Genomic DNA, 12471 nt, shown 5'->3' on the forward strand with positions numbered 1-12471 from the left:
TATTAGATGACCAGCAGATATTTTCATCGGTTTTTCGATAAATCTGATGGAACGCTGTCCACCCTGCTGTCTTTCTGTCTGCAGCTAAAGAGATGAACCCAAGCGTCGCCGCCATCTCGGCCCTGGCCGTCCTCAGCATCCTGCTCATCAGCCTGCTGGTTCTCTTCCTGCTGGTCCTGAGGAAGAAACACCTGCAGATGACCAGGTAGCAGCACACCTTCTGCTGTTTTAATAACCCTGTTATTTTATATTGTTGCTGGAGCCCAGGAAGAGTAGCTGCAGCCATTCTGAAGCTAATGGGGATCCTAAAAAAAAAAAGAAACTAAAACCTGCGCACGTAGCGTGTGTCATGTGACCTTCTGCTGTGAGAGTGAAGGATGATTTCTCACCTCAGCTCAGCTGTTAGCTTCAGCGGGTCACATGACAATTTTAATTCTCAGAAACGGCGACACAGAGTCTAATGAACTTCCTCCTCACATGTTCAGTCTGCAGAGATCCACATGCACGGCCTGGCCTCACGTGCACGGCCTGGCCTCACGTGCAGATACTGTCTAATGCTTCTATGAGAAAGCTGATGAGATGATGACGATGATGATGATGACGATGATGGCGATCAGTCATGTGGAAGTAACAGTTCTGCAGCTCTGATGAGGCAAAAGTTCTATAAATGTAATTAAATTAGTAAAGAAAGGACTTAATGTGAATTTTCTGATTTTATGTTTGCAGTTTTAGTTTTCACTTTTTTTATTTTTTACTTGAACATTTTTTTCAGTCTAATATTGTCAGTCATGACAACCTCACTACGTTTCTACAGGTGTTTTGTTCATTTAATGTACCGTTTCAGTCAGAATTTCATTAAAAGTCAAAATTCTGACATTTCAAATGTTTTTATATCAGTTTTATGTTTTAAATACATTTAGTTTTTTTCTTATTAATATTAGTTATAATTACCAGTTACCCAAATGTTTTTACAAGAATTTATTTTATTTGTCTTTTTTTCTGCCAACTTATTTCTTAAAATGAGAGAATCATAATTTTTGTATGTTTTTATTCATGTTGGACTTTTACTGTTTTTGCTAGAATTTAAGTAATTTTTTTATTTATGTTTTTAAACAATGTTTTTGTAAAACTTCCATTTTTATTTATTTATTTTCTGTTTACATTTTGCCTTCTTTTTTAGATCCATTGTATCCATTGCTCCAGTGTTGGTGAATCTGGTTTAAGCCAGTTCACAGTAATTAGTTTATGGGCTGTCAGTAACAAAGCTCTCAGCATATACATTTAGTTTTTCCTCATCAGGTCCGTTGGTATATTTCTGTGGGAGCCCTGATGTTTAGTATTGTTTTCACTGCTCTGCTGACTTTGCTCCAATCTCTTTGTAATTTTGGGCCGTCCCAGAAAACATGTGCAGTCACCAATCTGCTTACAGTTCCTCCTACAGAGTTTAATTCTGGTCACAACTTGACATTTTAAAGGAGTCTTGAAAAATCTCATCCGTTGTTTACAAGCAAATTCCCTCGAATCAGCGAATTATTCAACAACTCCCACCATTTCTGCCATTCTGCATCCTCCACTCTAGTATTTATCTTCAGCTCCCATATACTCTTAGTATCAGGTGTGCTATTAGTTATATGGAAATTAATCCTCCTATAAATATTTGACCGTTCTCTGAGGAATAGTCCTTTCTAGAACTGTCTCATTCCAGAATTGTTCAAGGATACTTGGCAGTGTTTTAACACTGTTCCTCTTCTTCTGTGAAGTCAGAAACTGTCTTATCTGAAGGCATTTATTGAATTTATTCAATCCCAACTCAAAATAAGTTTGGAGTTGTTGGAAGGATCTGAGATCCGTGCCTTCAAATAACTGATCAATGACAATCAGACCACTATCCAGCCTGGCTGGGAAAACCTCCAGGGTGGATGGTCTGATTTCTTCCTGATACCTTCCCATGTTTCCAGTGTGTAATTAACCCACTCATTGTGGATTCTTAATGTTTTCCACACTTTTGAGTTTTGAAAGTTTTGTTTTAAATGTCCATTTTTGGGTTTTTATTGTTTGAATTCTTCTTAATCTTCTTTTTCTTGTGACCGTGTGTGTGTCGGTTGTGTACTGGGTGTGAACATGGGAGGGATTTTCTTGAGGATGGGTCGCTTCTCTGCAGCGGTTTTATTCTCTCGCTCTACGCTCACATTCACTTCCTCCTTCTCTTCCTGAGGAGTCGGTATATTCAGACTTCCCCAAACTGCCACGCTCACCACATATGCTGTGTTTGTGTTTCAGAGAGTGCGGTGCTGAGACGTTCGTTAACTTCGCCTCGTTTGAAAGAGACGGGAAGCTCCCCTACAACTGGTACGCTGCTCTTCTTCTCCTCCTCCTCCTTCTTTTTCTACACATTTCCGTCTTTCCTTCATCTTCTTCTCCTTTTTCTTTTTCTCCTACTTCTACACCTTTTACACTTTCTTCTACAACTTCTTCGTGTTCTTGCTCTTCCTCTCCTTTTTTCCATTTATCATTTTCTTCTTCTTCTTTTTTCTCCTCCTTCTTTCTCTCCATCTCTGCTTATCTTCACTCTTTGTTACTGATGGCAGCGTCTGGTCCTCCTCAGTAACTCACATCCTCAGTTCAGAGCAGCAAACACCCAGTCACAGCCAGATTTTTCCTCGCCAGCAGAGCATTCAGCAGCGTGAGGTGATCATGATGAGGATGGTGATGGTGGTGAACCTAGCTGACAGGTGTTTTTTTTCTGATGATGAAATTTTGTTGTTGGTGTCAGTTGTGTTAAAATGAGTAAAAGCTTAGAAGTGAATTAAAATCTGACCTTCCAGCAGCCTCGGCTGCGGAGCCTCAGACGGTGACGTGGCTACAGGATCCCGTTCGCTCGTGCATGTTTCCACCTGCAGATTTGTGATTAATATAACAGCTGAAAGACGGTCAGTTAAGGCAAACCTTGGCTTTCTTCAGCTGTCGTTGGACCCTCCATCACTAAACATCTCCATCAGTGGTGTTTCTGCTTTGACTGTGCTTGTGGCGACCGAGCAGAGTGGATGTGACGCAGACCAGGAAGCAGGATGACCTCACTGGTGCAGGACAAAGCTCGGCTCCGTCTGATCTGCTGATCATGTGTCTGGAGAAAAGTAAAGAAGACCTGTCAATCAAACTTTCCCTGCCTCAGGACGAGGATATTCTTTCTTTTTGACCTCGTGTTCTCGTAGCCAGTCAGCTCCATCGTGAACTTTATTGCTCTCATCGTTGATTGTGTACTATGATTGTTATTGGAGGATTCCACCAGGAGCATTAAAGAACTCAGACCAGATAGAGATGCTGAATTTGTAGGATGGAAACAAGACGATAAACATGGAGACGATAGAGGTCAGTGATTGGTTAACACTTACAACTCCACAAGCCATTTTCTGCTATTTCTGCTTCACCAGTTTTATTTTATTATAAAAAGACTGACAGGAAGTGGCATCATCATCATGTCCAGGTCTAAATAGAGGTCTCTTAGCAACATAGTAGTGATGGTGATGTTTTTATGATGAAATGTGATAAATAATGCTGTTATCGTGGATCATTGTGGATTTACCAGATAGAGTCTCTGAATAAAACTACATTTAGTGGCTGGATTGTAAACCTCCTGGACGGGATAGAAATGCCTGGAAAACTTCTGTAGATCAGCTAAAGGGTAGCTATCCATCACAGTTTTCCCCACAGAGCTACACACCACCACTCCTGGGACACAGATGATCATAGAAGAGATGACGCTCAGGGAGATCTGGTGGAGTTTTAATATGTTAAATAGGGCATTAAGGAAATTAAGGAAAGGATGGGGAAACTTTTTTCTATTTAAAATCCACCCAATCAGAAACCCTCGATCTCTGAGCTGTAGGCGGCACTCAAGAGCGAACTTGAAGCTTTTGACCAGGTTTGTATGGAAACAGAAGCTCTTCATTAGACGTTTGTTTGTAATGAAAACACGGCGGTGTGGTGAATCTGGTCAGAGTTTCCATCCTCGCTGGTGAACAGGAAGTGGAAGTTCCTGCCTGCATCAGTGAGGTCAGCTGATCTTAATGAGGTCATCAGGTAGGTGAAGGTCTGATGTCGGCACACTGTGAGGGGTTGGGCTTAGTGATGCATTGTGGGCCAGGAGGATGCAGTGATGCCACAAACTGGAGGTTACACGGGGAGATGGAGCGGCTGCTGACAGACTCCTGTTGTCCTGCAGAGACAACAGGCCACTCTGAGCGGCTGCATGATGCATTAACTCTGTGTTCAGCACTAATGTCAAGCTCTGGACTCTCTGTGCCTCTTTACTAATGGAGCACCATGTTCTGTCCCCAACCTGTCACCCCCTGGTGTCTGTTTTCTTTATTTTCTCTTGTTTGTGTTTTTATTTTTGTGTTTATTTGACCCCTTCAGGCGAAGAAGCCTCTTTGCCTTCCTTACCCTACTGCCATCCTGCCTTTGGACTGACTATCTTTTGGCTTTTTATATTAATCCGTGGTAAGTAAGCACCTGCTGCACTTCAAGGGCATGTCAAAGCAGAGCCACAGCCCACAGGATTGATCAGACACACATTTTTACCTCCATGTGAGTCAAAGTGCAGAGTCACAGACCTCCATAGTCAACAGATGAGTCTGGTGTTTGTTGATTTTGCCACGAATCTCTTAAAAAGACTGAAAACAAACAGCGGTGTCCCTCAGGGCTCAATCCTGGGACCACTGCTTTTCTCTATCCACATGCTGCCATTACTGTCAGAGCAGAAGGCATAAAAGTCTAAACAACAGTTCTGATCCATTCCTGGTCCTGTCCTGATCGAGCCTCATTTCTTTAAATATGTCCAGCATATTGGCCACCGTGCTGAGACGCGCCCAGTTACCAACTAACAGCTCTTTGGGAATCACCTTGTTGCTGCTAAAATCCTGTTTTCGGTTTGTCAGACTGTTTTATTTTCGCTGGTTTTCACAGATGAAACTAAAAGAAATGGGAACAAATGATGCGTCTTTGTGACAAAGAGTCTAAAGATCCAGTTTAAACCAGTTCTTTGCTCAGATGTTTGTGTCAACACAACTTTGGTTCATGTCTTGAGTTAGAAGCTTTTTTTCTGCCTTAAGGATTCAGAGGTTAGTTAACTTCCTCTGGAACTGATCTGGTACCAAGACTGGGCTGGAACTGGTCCAGTACCAGGACTGGACAGTAAAGAAGGGAAAGATCAGAAAAGCTTTGAAAGACTTTTAGAAAGTTGAAAACTTCAGGCCATGCATCCAGACTACTTCAGAAATAAACTTTGGACCAGGACTGTATGCATTGTGTTTGTTTTGTACAGATGATCCAGAAATCTTTGTCTGCTGACAAAGAATCACTTCTCATGAGAGAAGTATTTACCGAGCGAAGCCTCATTCTGGTCAATCAGAACTTCTGTTTAGTCGCAGAATTAAAACAACTTTTTAAATTTTTATGTCAGAAAACATTTTCCAGCCATCAATAAAACTGAGACCAAAGAACTGTTTGCTGATTAAAGCTCCCTATAAAATTCATGAGCAGAATGAAATGATACAACTCCAACATGTCTCCGTCAGTCTCAGACTGGTTAAGTTTACATGCAGCAGAAAATCTTTCACATTTTGGGTGAAAGAAACACTTTTTAGGGGAAACACAGATGACATCTTCACTCTGGCTCCTTATCAGTGATTTTTAGTTCCACCATGTTCTAACCATTATTTTAAGATACAAAACATTTTAAAATAAATTATGTTAATGAAAGAAAAAAAAAAACTTGATTTTCATCTAACTTATTTTTTTCTTTGTAAATGTATTCTTAAAAGATATTATTATTGTTAATAATTATTATGATGATAATTAATAATTATAATAAAAATATAAATGTGAAACTAGATTCAGTAATGTGAACATATTCCAAACAAAAAATCACTTTATTCCATTTTATAAAACGACTATTCCAGAATCTGATTATGGGTCTCCTGATAAGAATCAGAACGTTTATTTCTAACTAGGGATTTATTTCAGTTTTTTAAAGCAACCAGTTAAATATGTTTTCAGTTAAAACATAAAAATATAGAGACATGAAACCCTGTTTTTAGTGAATGTAGGGTTCCACAGGGATCCACCGTGGGGCCATATTATTTCCTTCATATTTCACTAAGTGTTTGTGGCACCAGCATCGAAGTGGGCGACCAACACCAGACTCGTCTTTAACACCTAAAAGATCTTGAAAAAAAATTTCCGGGGTAAAGAGGAAGTCAGCAGCTGATGTTGTGATGTGTCCTGCGTGCTGTGTCTGTGCTGGAACGTGCTAACATGTTGGATGCCTTGTAGCATGATGCTAACCCTGCTGTGCTGCATGTAGACGTGCACATCGATGACTGTGTTTTATCGCCTCCACATTTCCTTCCACTGGATGTTCTCCATCCGGACCAGAACATCACAGCTGATTCTGGAGGAAATCTGGGTTTTGCATGAAGGAAGCAGAGGATGCCATTCTGAGCATGTTGGGTTGGACCGATGTTTGGGTTTCTCTGGTCTTTAATGGAAGTCTGTGGCTGCTGATCAGAGAAGAAAATTCATTTTCCAGCCTTGCATCTGAAAACAGATTAAGTTCATGTTCAAATCCATCTTTAACATAGTAATAACGATAAACATCTCTTCTTCAGTTTCAGTTTAGCTGATTTGAAAACAACCAAAGAAGAATCTAAATGTTCAGGCTGCAGATCAGACTTAAATTAGTCCCTTTTTTGTTTAATTAATCTGAAATGTAGTTAATAATTGGATGTAAATATCCAGTTAAATTCTTTTATCCTCAAAAATACACATAAATGGAAAAAGAAGTTTTTTTTTGCATGGTGTAAGACAGCTATCCGTCAGGATTTGTGTGTACAATACACATCCGTAAATAGTTATCTAATATTCTAAAGTTGTGCACAAATAAAAATGCATAAAATCAGAGTTTATTGTATTTAGTCTGTGAAAATATGATTTAAAAACTCACAACTTCAGCAATTGCAAATACAAATTATAATTTGATGTCTTTGTTATGAATTTACAAACCACAGCTGTGAAGCAACTGTCAAAAATAAGTCACGAGGTCACAGAAATTATTCATGGAAAAGAAGATAAATCGATTCCACAAACTGTGCATGCGTCTGAAGTCTGTTCAACTCAGACACTTTTCCAGGGAAAATATGTTGCTGGAAAACGGGATGTGGTGCAGATCAGTCGGGTTATCTGATGCTGATGCAGCTGGATAATTATTGTGCCATTATCATATTCTATTGTAACAGACTGAAACACTGACGAGTTCAGTCAGTTCAAATTCCCAAAGAAGGAGCTGGAGACGAGGCTGAAGCACTTCTAACATAACAAGGACTCTGTTCATGTGGTCATGTGACTATCAGCACACTGAAGCAAGATCTCCAAACAGTGCTTGTAACAACAGCACCGTTTTCTATACTTCAAACATTTTTTATCTCAGATTTGTGGAATTTCTTTGTTGATTCTGCAATAAAGAGATTATAAAAGTGCAACATTCGCAACAATTCTGCTTCGTAAGGTTGATGCAGCGACGAGCAGACGGGAATGAGCAGAGCATCACTGCAAAATACCCTGATCTTCCTGAAAAGGTGGTCTCCTTAACTGGCGTAAATAAACGTAAACATTACACAGTGCATTCGTTTAGTAGTGGTTAAAGTAAGCTAAATTCTCAAAACTAAATATCAAACCGTTTTTATCTGTGATTTTGCAAAGACGAGAATTACCATTTTGCATTTATGCACAACTTTAGATAAATAAATAAATACAGATGTGTACTAAATCCTAACAGTTGTCTGACAACAAAATTTTGAGCCACAAACTTCCAGTGTATGAAGTAGAATAAAATACTGAGACCTAAGAGTGATTTTTTTAAAATCTGGATATTTAGATGTATGCTTTCATATTTAAACATTTTGAACAATGTTATTAGAATAAATTTCCAATATTGTCCTTTAAACTCGTCTCTGCAGCAGCTGTTTCCTCCTGATGTCACATCAAAAATACAATATTCACTTTTTCACTTTATTTAATATTTTGACCAGAAAAACTTTAAAATTTGTTGTAATTTGTTCTGTTATATTTGATAGACTTTCTGAAGATGTCACATATGGAGCTGTTGCATTCACGGAAAAAAATAAAACCCTGGTGAATTGATGAGATAGATATGTATATATGTACATAGTTTCTATACTTGCCTTAGGGAGCTTGAGCTGGGAACTATAAGGAGCAGATTTTCTGCCATCCATCCCACCCAGGTCAGAGATGGGTGGGTGGGTGAGGGGAGGGATTTTTGTATAGATATGTAAGATCTTCAGTGCAATCCTGCAGAATGATCCTTTATCAGAGTTAAAGAGACAGCAGGAGGCGCTGCTGCTGCACAGACAGTTAAAACCCTCCATCACTTACAGCTGATGGTGATGATGATGAAGGCAGAGTCATCATGAGGACTTTACATGTTTTTATTTTATAGGAGCAAGACGGCTTTAAAGAAACGAAAGCTAACAAGGTAACACGACTCAACCGCAGCATGCAGCTTCGTGTGTGTGTGTGTGTGTGTGTATGTGTGTGTGTGTGTCGGTCCTACTAATCCCAGCCTTCAGCCAGACAGCTGATAATCCAGCAACATTAACCTGACACTGACCCAACAGCAGGACTCAGAGAGAAAGACCAACCTGTCAATTGGCAAAGTCTGTGTGTAGTTGAGCTGGTGATCGATGATCAGGGATCAACACGTCAGCGACATGTAGACTGTGAGTGACTTGTTTAACCTGTTACAGGATAAAATAACGTCTCAGCTGCTGGTGTGTGTGTGTGTGTGTCTATGTCAGGTTTCCACATTTGATCTCTTGTGAGGTAAAACCTGGGGCTGATTGTGAGGAAGAGGACGCTGGTGATGAAGATGCTGATTGACAGGTCATATTTGTGCTTTCAGCCCCGTACAGCTGGACGACTTTGACACCTACTTCAAGGAGATGAGCAAAGACTCGGCGTACAAGTTCTCACTGCAGTTCGAGGTACGACGATGATCCACTTTCTCTAATTGGTCTCCACATTTAAATTCTCCAATAGGCAGAGAGGACTGCAGTCATGTGACCTGAACTCGCCTGAAGGAAACATCTCCAAGAAGTCTGAGTTAAAGGGCTAAACATAAAATATTTTTTTCTGAAGAACCTAAAAGCAGATTTACACATTTTCAGTTCCAGTGACCTGAACTGTTTGGTATAAATGAAGTTGAACTATGATTGGATACAGTTTCCATAGTAACAACCAGGGCTCTAAATTAACACCAGCCTTCTAAATGTGGGTTGAAATCCAGTTTGGTGCATCAAAATAGACCAGAAGAAAACATTGGAACTGGGTGATTTATAATCAGCTACAGTTCCTGCTGTGATTATACAAAAGACGGAGAACTTCTCCCAAAGTCAAAACAAATGTTTCTACAAACGTTTCGTGTGTAATCAAAGTGAAGATGTTTCTGCAGCTTCAGTGAATGTGTTGGATGTTTTGCAGGAGCTCAAGACTGTGGGTCTGGATCTATCCCACGATGCTGCAGACCTGCCCGTCAACAGGCCCAAGAACAGATACACCAACATCCTCCCCTGTGAGTCCTACCACAGTTTCAGATTTCATTTGTCACACATCCAGAGGTCCAGTCATGCCATGCTTTTCTCTGGACATTAAGTTTCTGTCACCTGTTAGCTTGATGATCAACGGTAGTTTTCCTTCTGGATGATCTGAAACTCTTTGTTCAGATGACTTCAGTCGGGTGAAGCTGGTCTCTATGCACAACGATGAAGGTGCAGATTACATCAACGCTAACTACATCCCTGTGAGTATCTGACACACCTGTTAACACATCAGCAGGTCTGGAACAGATTTACTGCACATCCCACTGAAGAATCAGATCTGTCTGAAATGCTTCTGTAGCTGACCACCAGGTGGTGCTGCTGTGCTGCAGCAAGCCAGTAAATCTGTCCTGTCTGATCTTCAGGGCTACAAACACTCCAAGGAGTACATTGCCACACAGGGCCCGCTGCCCGAGACCCGCAACGATTTCTGGAAGATGGTTCTGCAGCAGAAGTCGCCCATCGTCGTCATGCTGACTCAGTGCAATGAGCGACGGAGGGTGAGGAAGCACAAACTGAGACAATCTGACAGCTGTAGGGGGGCAATTCTTCATCAGTCATCAGCAATTTATTTAAACCTAATTTTTTGCTGAAATCAGACGGGGATGGAGCTAGAGAGGAAGCACACACAACCTCTGAAATCTGGACACCCCAGATGCCTCCTCTGATGATTTGCAGGTCAACAGAGGAGGAAGACAGAAATATCTTTCCAGATCTGCATGGATCACCAGTATCACTACATCAGTATCCCTAAAAAAGTTTGGAGTAAAGTTTGAAGTAGTTTCCTAATTATTCATCCTTTAAAAATATTAACATCTAGCTGCAGATTTTTAGAAGAGATTTTGTCCCTGTCCAAGTACAACTGCTAATGTTACAAAAAGCTATTAACCTGATGTTAGCTTGGAGCTACGTAGCAGTGCTCATCTAGTTCTATGCTGCTAGCACTTGATTAGTTTTAAGATAATGTGTCATATTTAGTTTTCAGCATTTAGGGACTACACATCAACTCAGTTCATCAAGGTTTTCACATTGGAGCTGAAAATAAACTATAAAGATGCTAAAGTTTAGCGTAGAGCTGACTAAGCTGGCACTACATGATCCACTTTCATTTCGGGCGGTGCGGGTCAGTGGGTAGAGTGGCCGTCTTGTAACCTGAGGGTTGCCAGTTCAATCCTCAGCCTGTTGAGCTCATGTTGAGGTGCCCCTGAGCAAGACACCAAACCCCAAACTGCTCCTGATGGGTCGTGGTTAGTGCCTTGCATGGTAGCTTTGAGTAAAAGCACTATATAAATACAGACCATTTACCATTTAAACAGGAGGCTAGCAAGGCTGCTGATGTGGAGTGAAGCAGTGTTTTGTCCCTCCCTCTGTAGTCAGTATTGCCAGAAAACATTTGCCTGTAAGTTTTCTAGTCAATTTGTATCTGAGCACAGAGAATATTGTTAAGGTAAACATTTGTTAATAGACAAATGTTGTAAAAAAAATAATAAGTGTAAATACCTTTATTTCGTTTGCACATGCTAACCGCTAGCTTGCCAGTGGTCTTTTCCATAGACATTAGCCTTGAGCTATCATCATGTTTTTTTTACACATTTTCATTTGTAATCTTACGTCATTTCTCTGGGACAATGACTGTATTTCCAGTGAGATACCAATTTATTTTCTGTATTTTTGCTTAGTTTTACAGTTTTCCTAAGTAAAGGTTTCAAAACAGATTCAGGCTTGGGTCTGTTGAGCTGTTCTAGCAGCTAAATCATGCCACACACACAAGCGGCACCAGAATATATATTACAATAATATAATAAATTATGTTTTGTTGCTGCTTCAATGCAGAATCATTCATGCCTGCATCACGATGCATCGTAGAAATGATTAATTGCAACACTCCTAGTTATCACAGCAGTAATACAGGAACACAATCATTTACTTTATTCTAGTTAAAGTCTGGATACCCAAAAGTCTAGCTCTGCGTCTGGCCCAGACAATACACAAACACTTCATTTTACTGCCCCCTGCTGGTCATTGTGGTTACTGCAGCTCTGCTGTTCCATGTGTTTTCAGGTGAAGTGTGACCACTACTGGCCATTTACAGACGAACCTGTGATGTACGGCGAGATCAGCGTGGAGATGCTGTCTGAGACCGAGTCTCCAGAGTGGATCATCCGGAAGTTTCGGCTCGGATATGTGAGTTTCCTGACGACAGCTGGACCTGAAGTTGAAACCGCTCACTGGTTTGCTGGTTTAACATGAAGTGATGTCATTGTCGCAGGCTGATGAGACTCAGGACGTCCTGCATCTGAACTACACCTCGTGGCCTGATCACGGTGTCCCCACCGTCAACGCCATCGAGAGCATCCTGCAGTTTGTTCACATCGTCCGCCAACAGGCCAACAGGACCAAAGACCCCATCATCGTCCACTGCAGGTCCGTAAAACACCATGTTTGCTTCTGGAAGATCCAGAATCATTTTCATTTCCATCAAATGTACAGTTTATTTCTAAAGTTGCTGCAGGGGAGAACAGGACAGACAACATCAGTGTCTCAATTACCAGCTTTAATGATAAGGAAATATTTTATTATTTATTAATCTCCTCACTAGACGGTGAAAAACTTAAAAGGTGCAGAAGGCATACTACGGTCCATAAGCTGTTCGAAGACTCCAGAAAGCAGCTATGCTAACATGTAGCATAGCAACATGTCGAGAAACTCAGCTATGAGACGCTACCAAGCATTAGCATCCAAACCAAAGACAATTTTATAGGAATGTAAGAAAACCAGGAGAACATCTCTGTCCACTTTA

The 12471-nt window shown here is 40.7% G+C and overlaps 1 protein-coding gene across 4 annotated transcripts in view; it reads left to right on the plus strand.

The window, feature by feature from the left end:
• ptpro (protein tyrosine phosphatase receptor type O) overlaps nt 1-12471 on the plus strand; it is a 49206-nt gene that overhangs the window by 33310 nt on the left and 3425 nt on the right. For 2 of the 4 annotated variants that reach the window (XM_041977532.1, XM_041977535.1), the window contains 10 exons: nt 85-205; nt 2281-2349; nt 4417-4500; nt 8516-8551; nt 8978-9059; nt 9556-9646; nt 9798-9874; nt 10037-10171; nt 11733-11855; nt 11941-12095. In XM_041977532.1, the coding sequence (XP_041833466.1) occupies nt 85-205; nt 2281-2349; nt 4417-4500; nt 8516-8551; nt 8978-9059; nt 9556-9646; nt 9798-9874; nt 10037-10171; nt 11733-11855; nt 11941-12095 (973 nt within the window). The remainder of the gene's footprint in view (nt 1-84; nt 206-2280; nt 2350-4416; nt 4501-8515; nt 8552-8977; nt 9060-9555; nt 9647-9797; nt 9875-10036; nt 10172-11732; nt 11856-11940; nt 12096-12471) is intronic. The other 2 variants (XM_041977533.1, XM_041977534.1) reach the window with 2 other exon arrangements.

The sequence above is a fragment of the Melanotaenia boesemani genome, chromosome 23 (genome assembly GCF_017639745.1).
Source record: "Melanotaenia boesemani isolate fMelBoe1 chromosome 23, fMelBoe1.pri, whole genome shotgun sequence".
In the NCBI taxonomy this organism is placed as follows: domain Eukaryota; kingdom Metazoa; phylum Chordata; class Actinopteri; order Atheriniformes; family Melanotaeniidae; genus Melanotaenia; species Melanotaenia boesemani.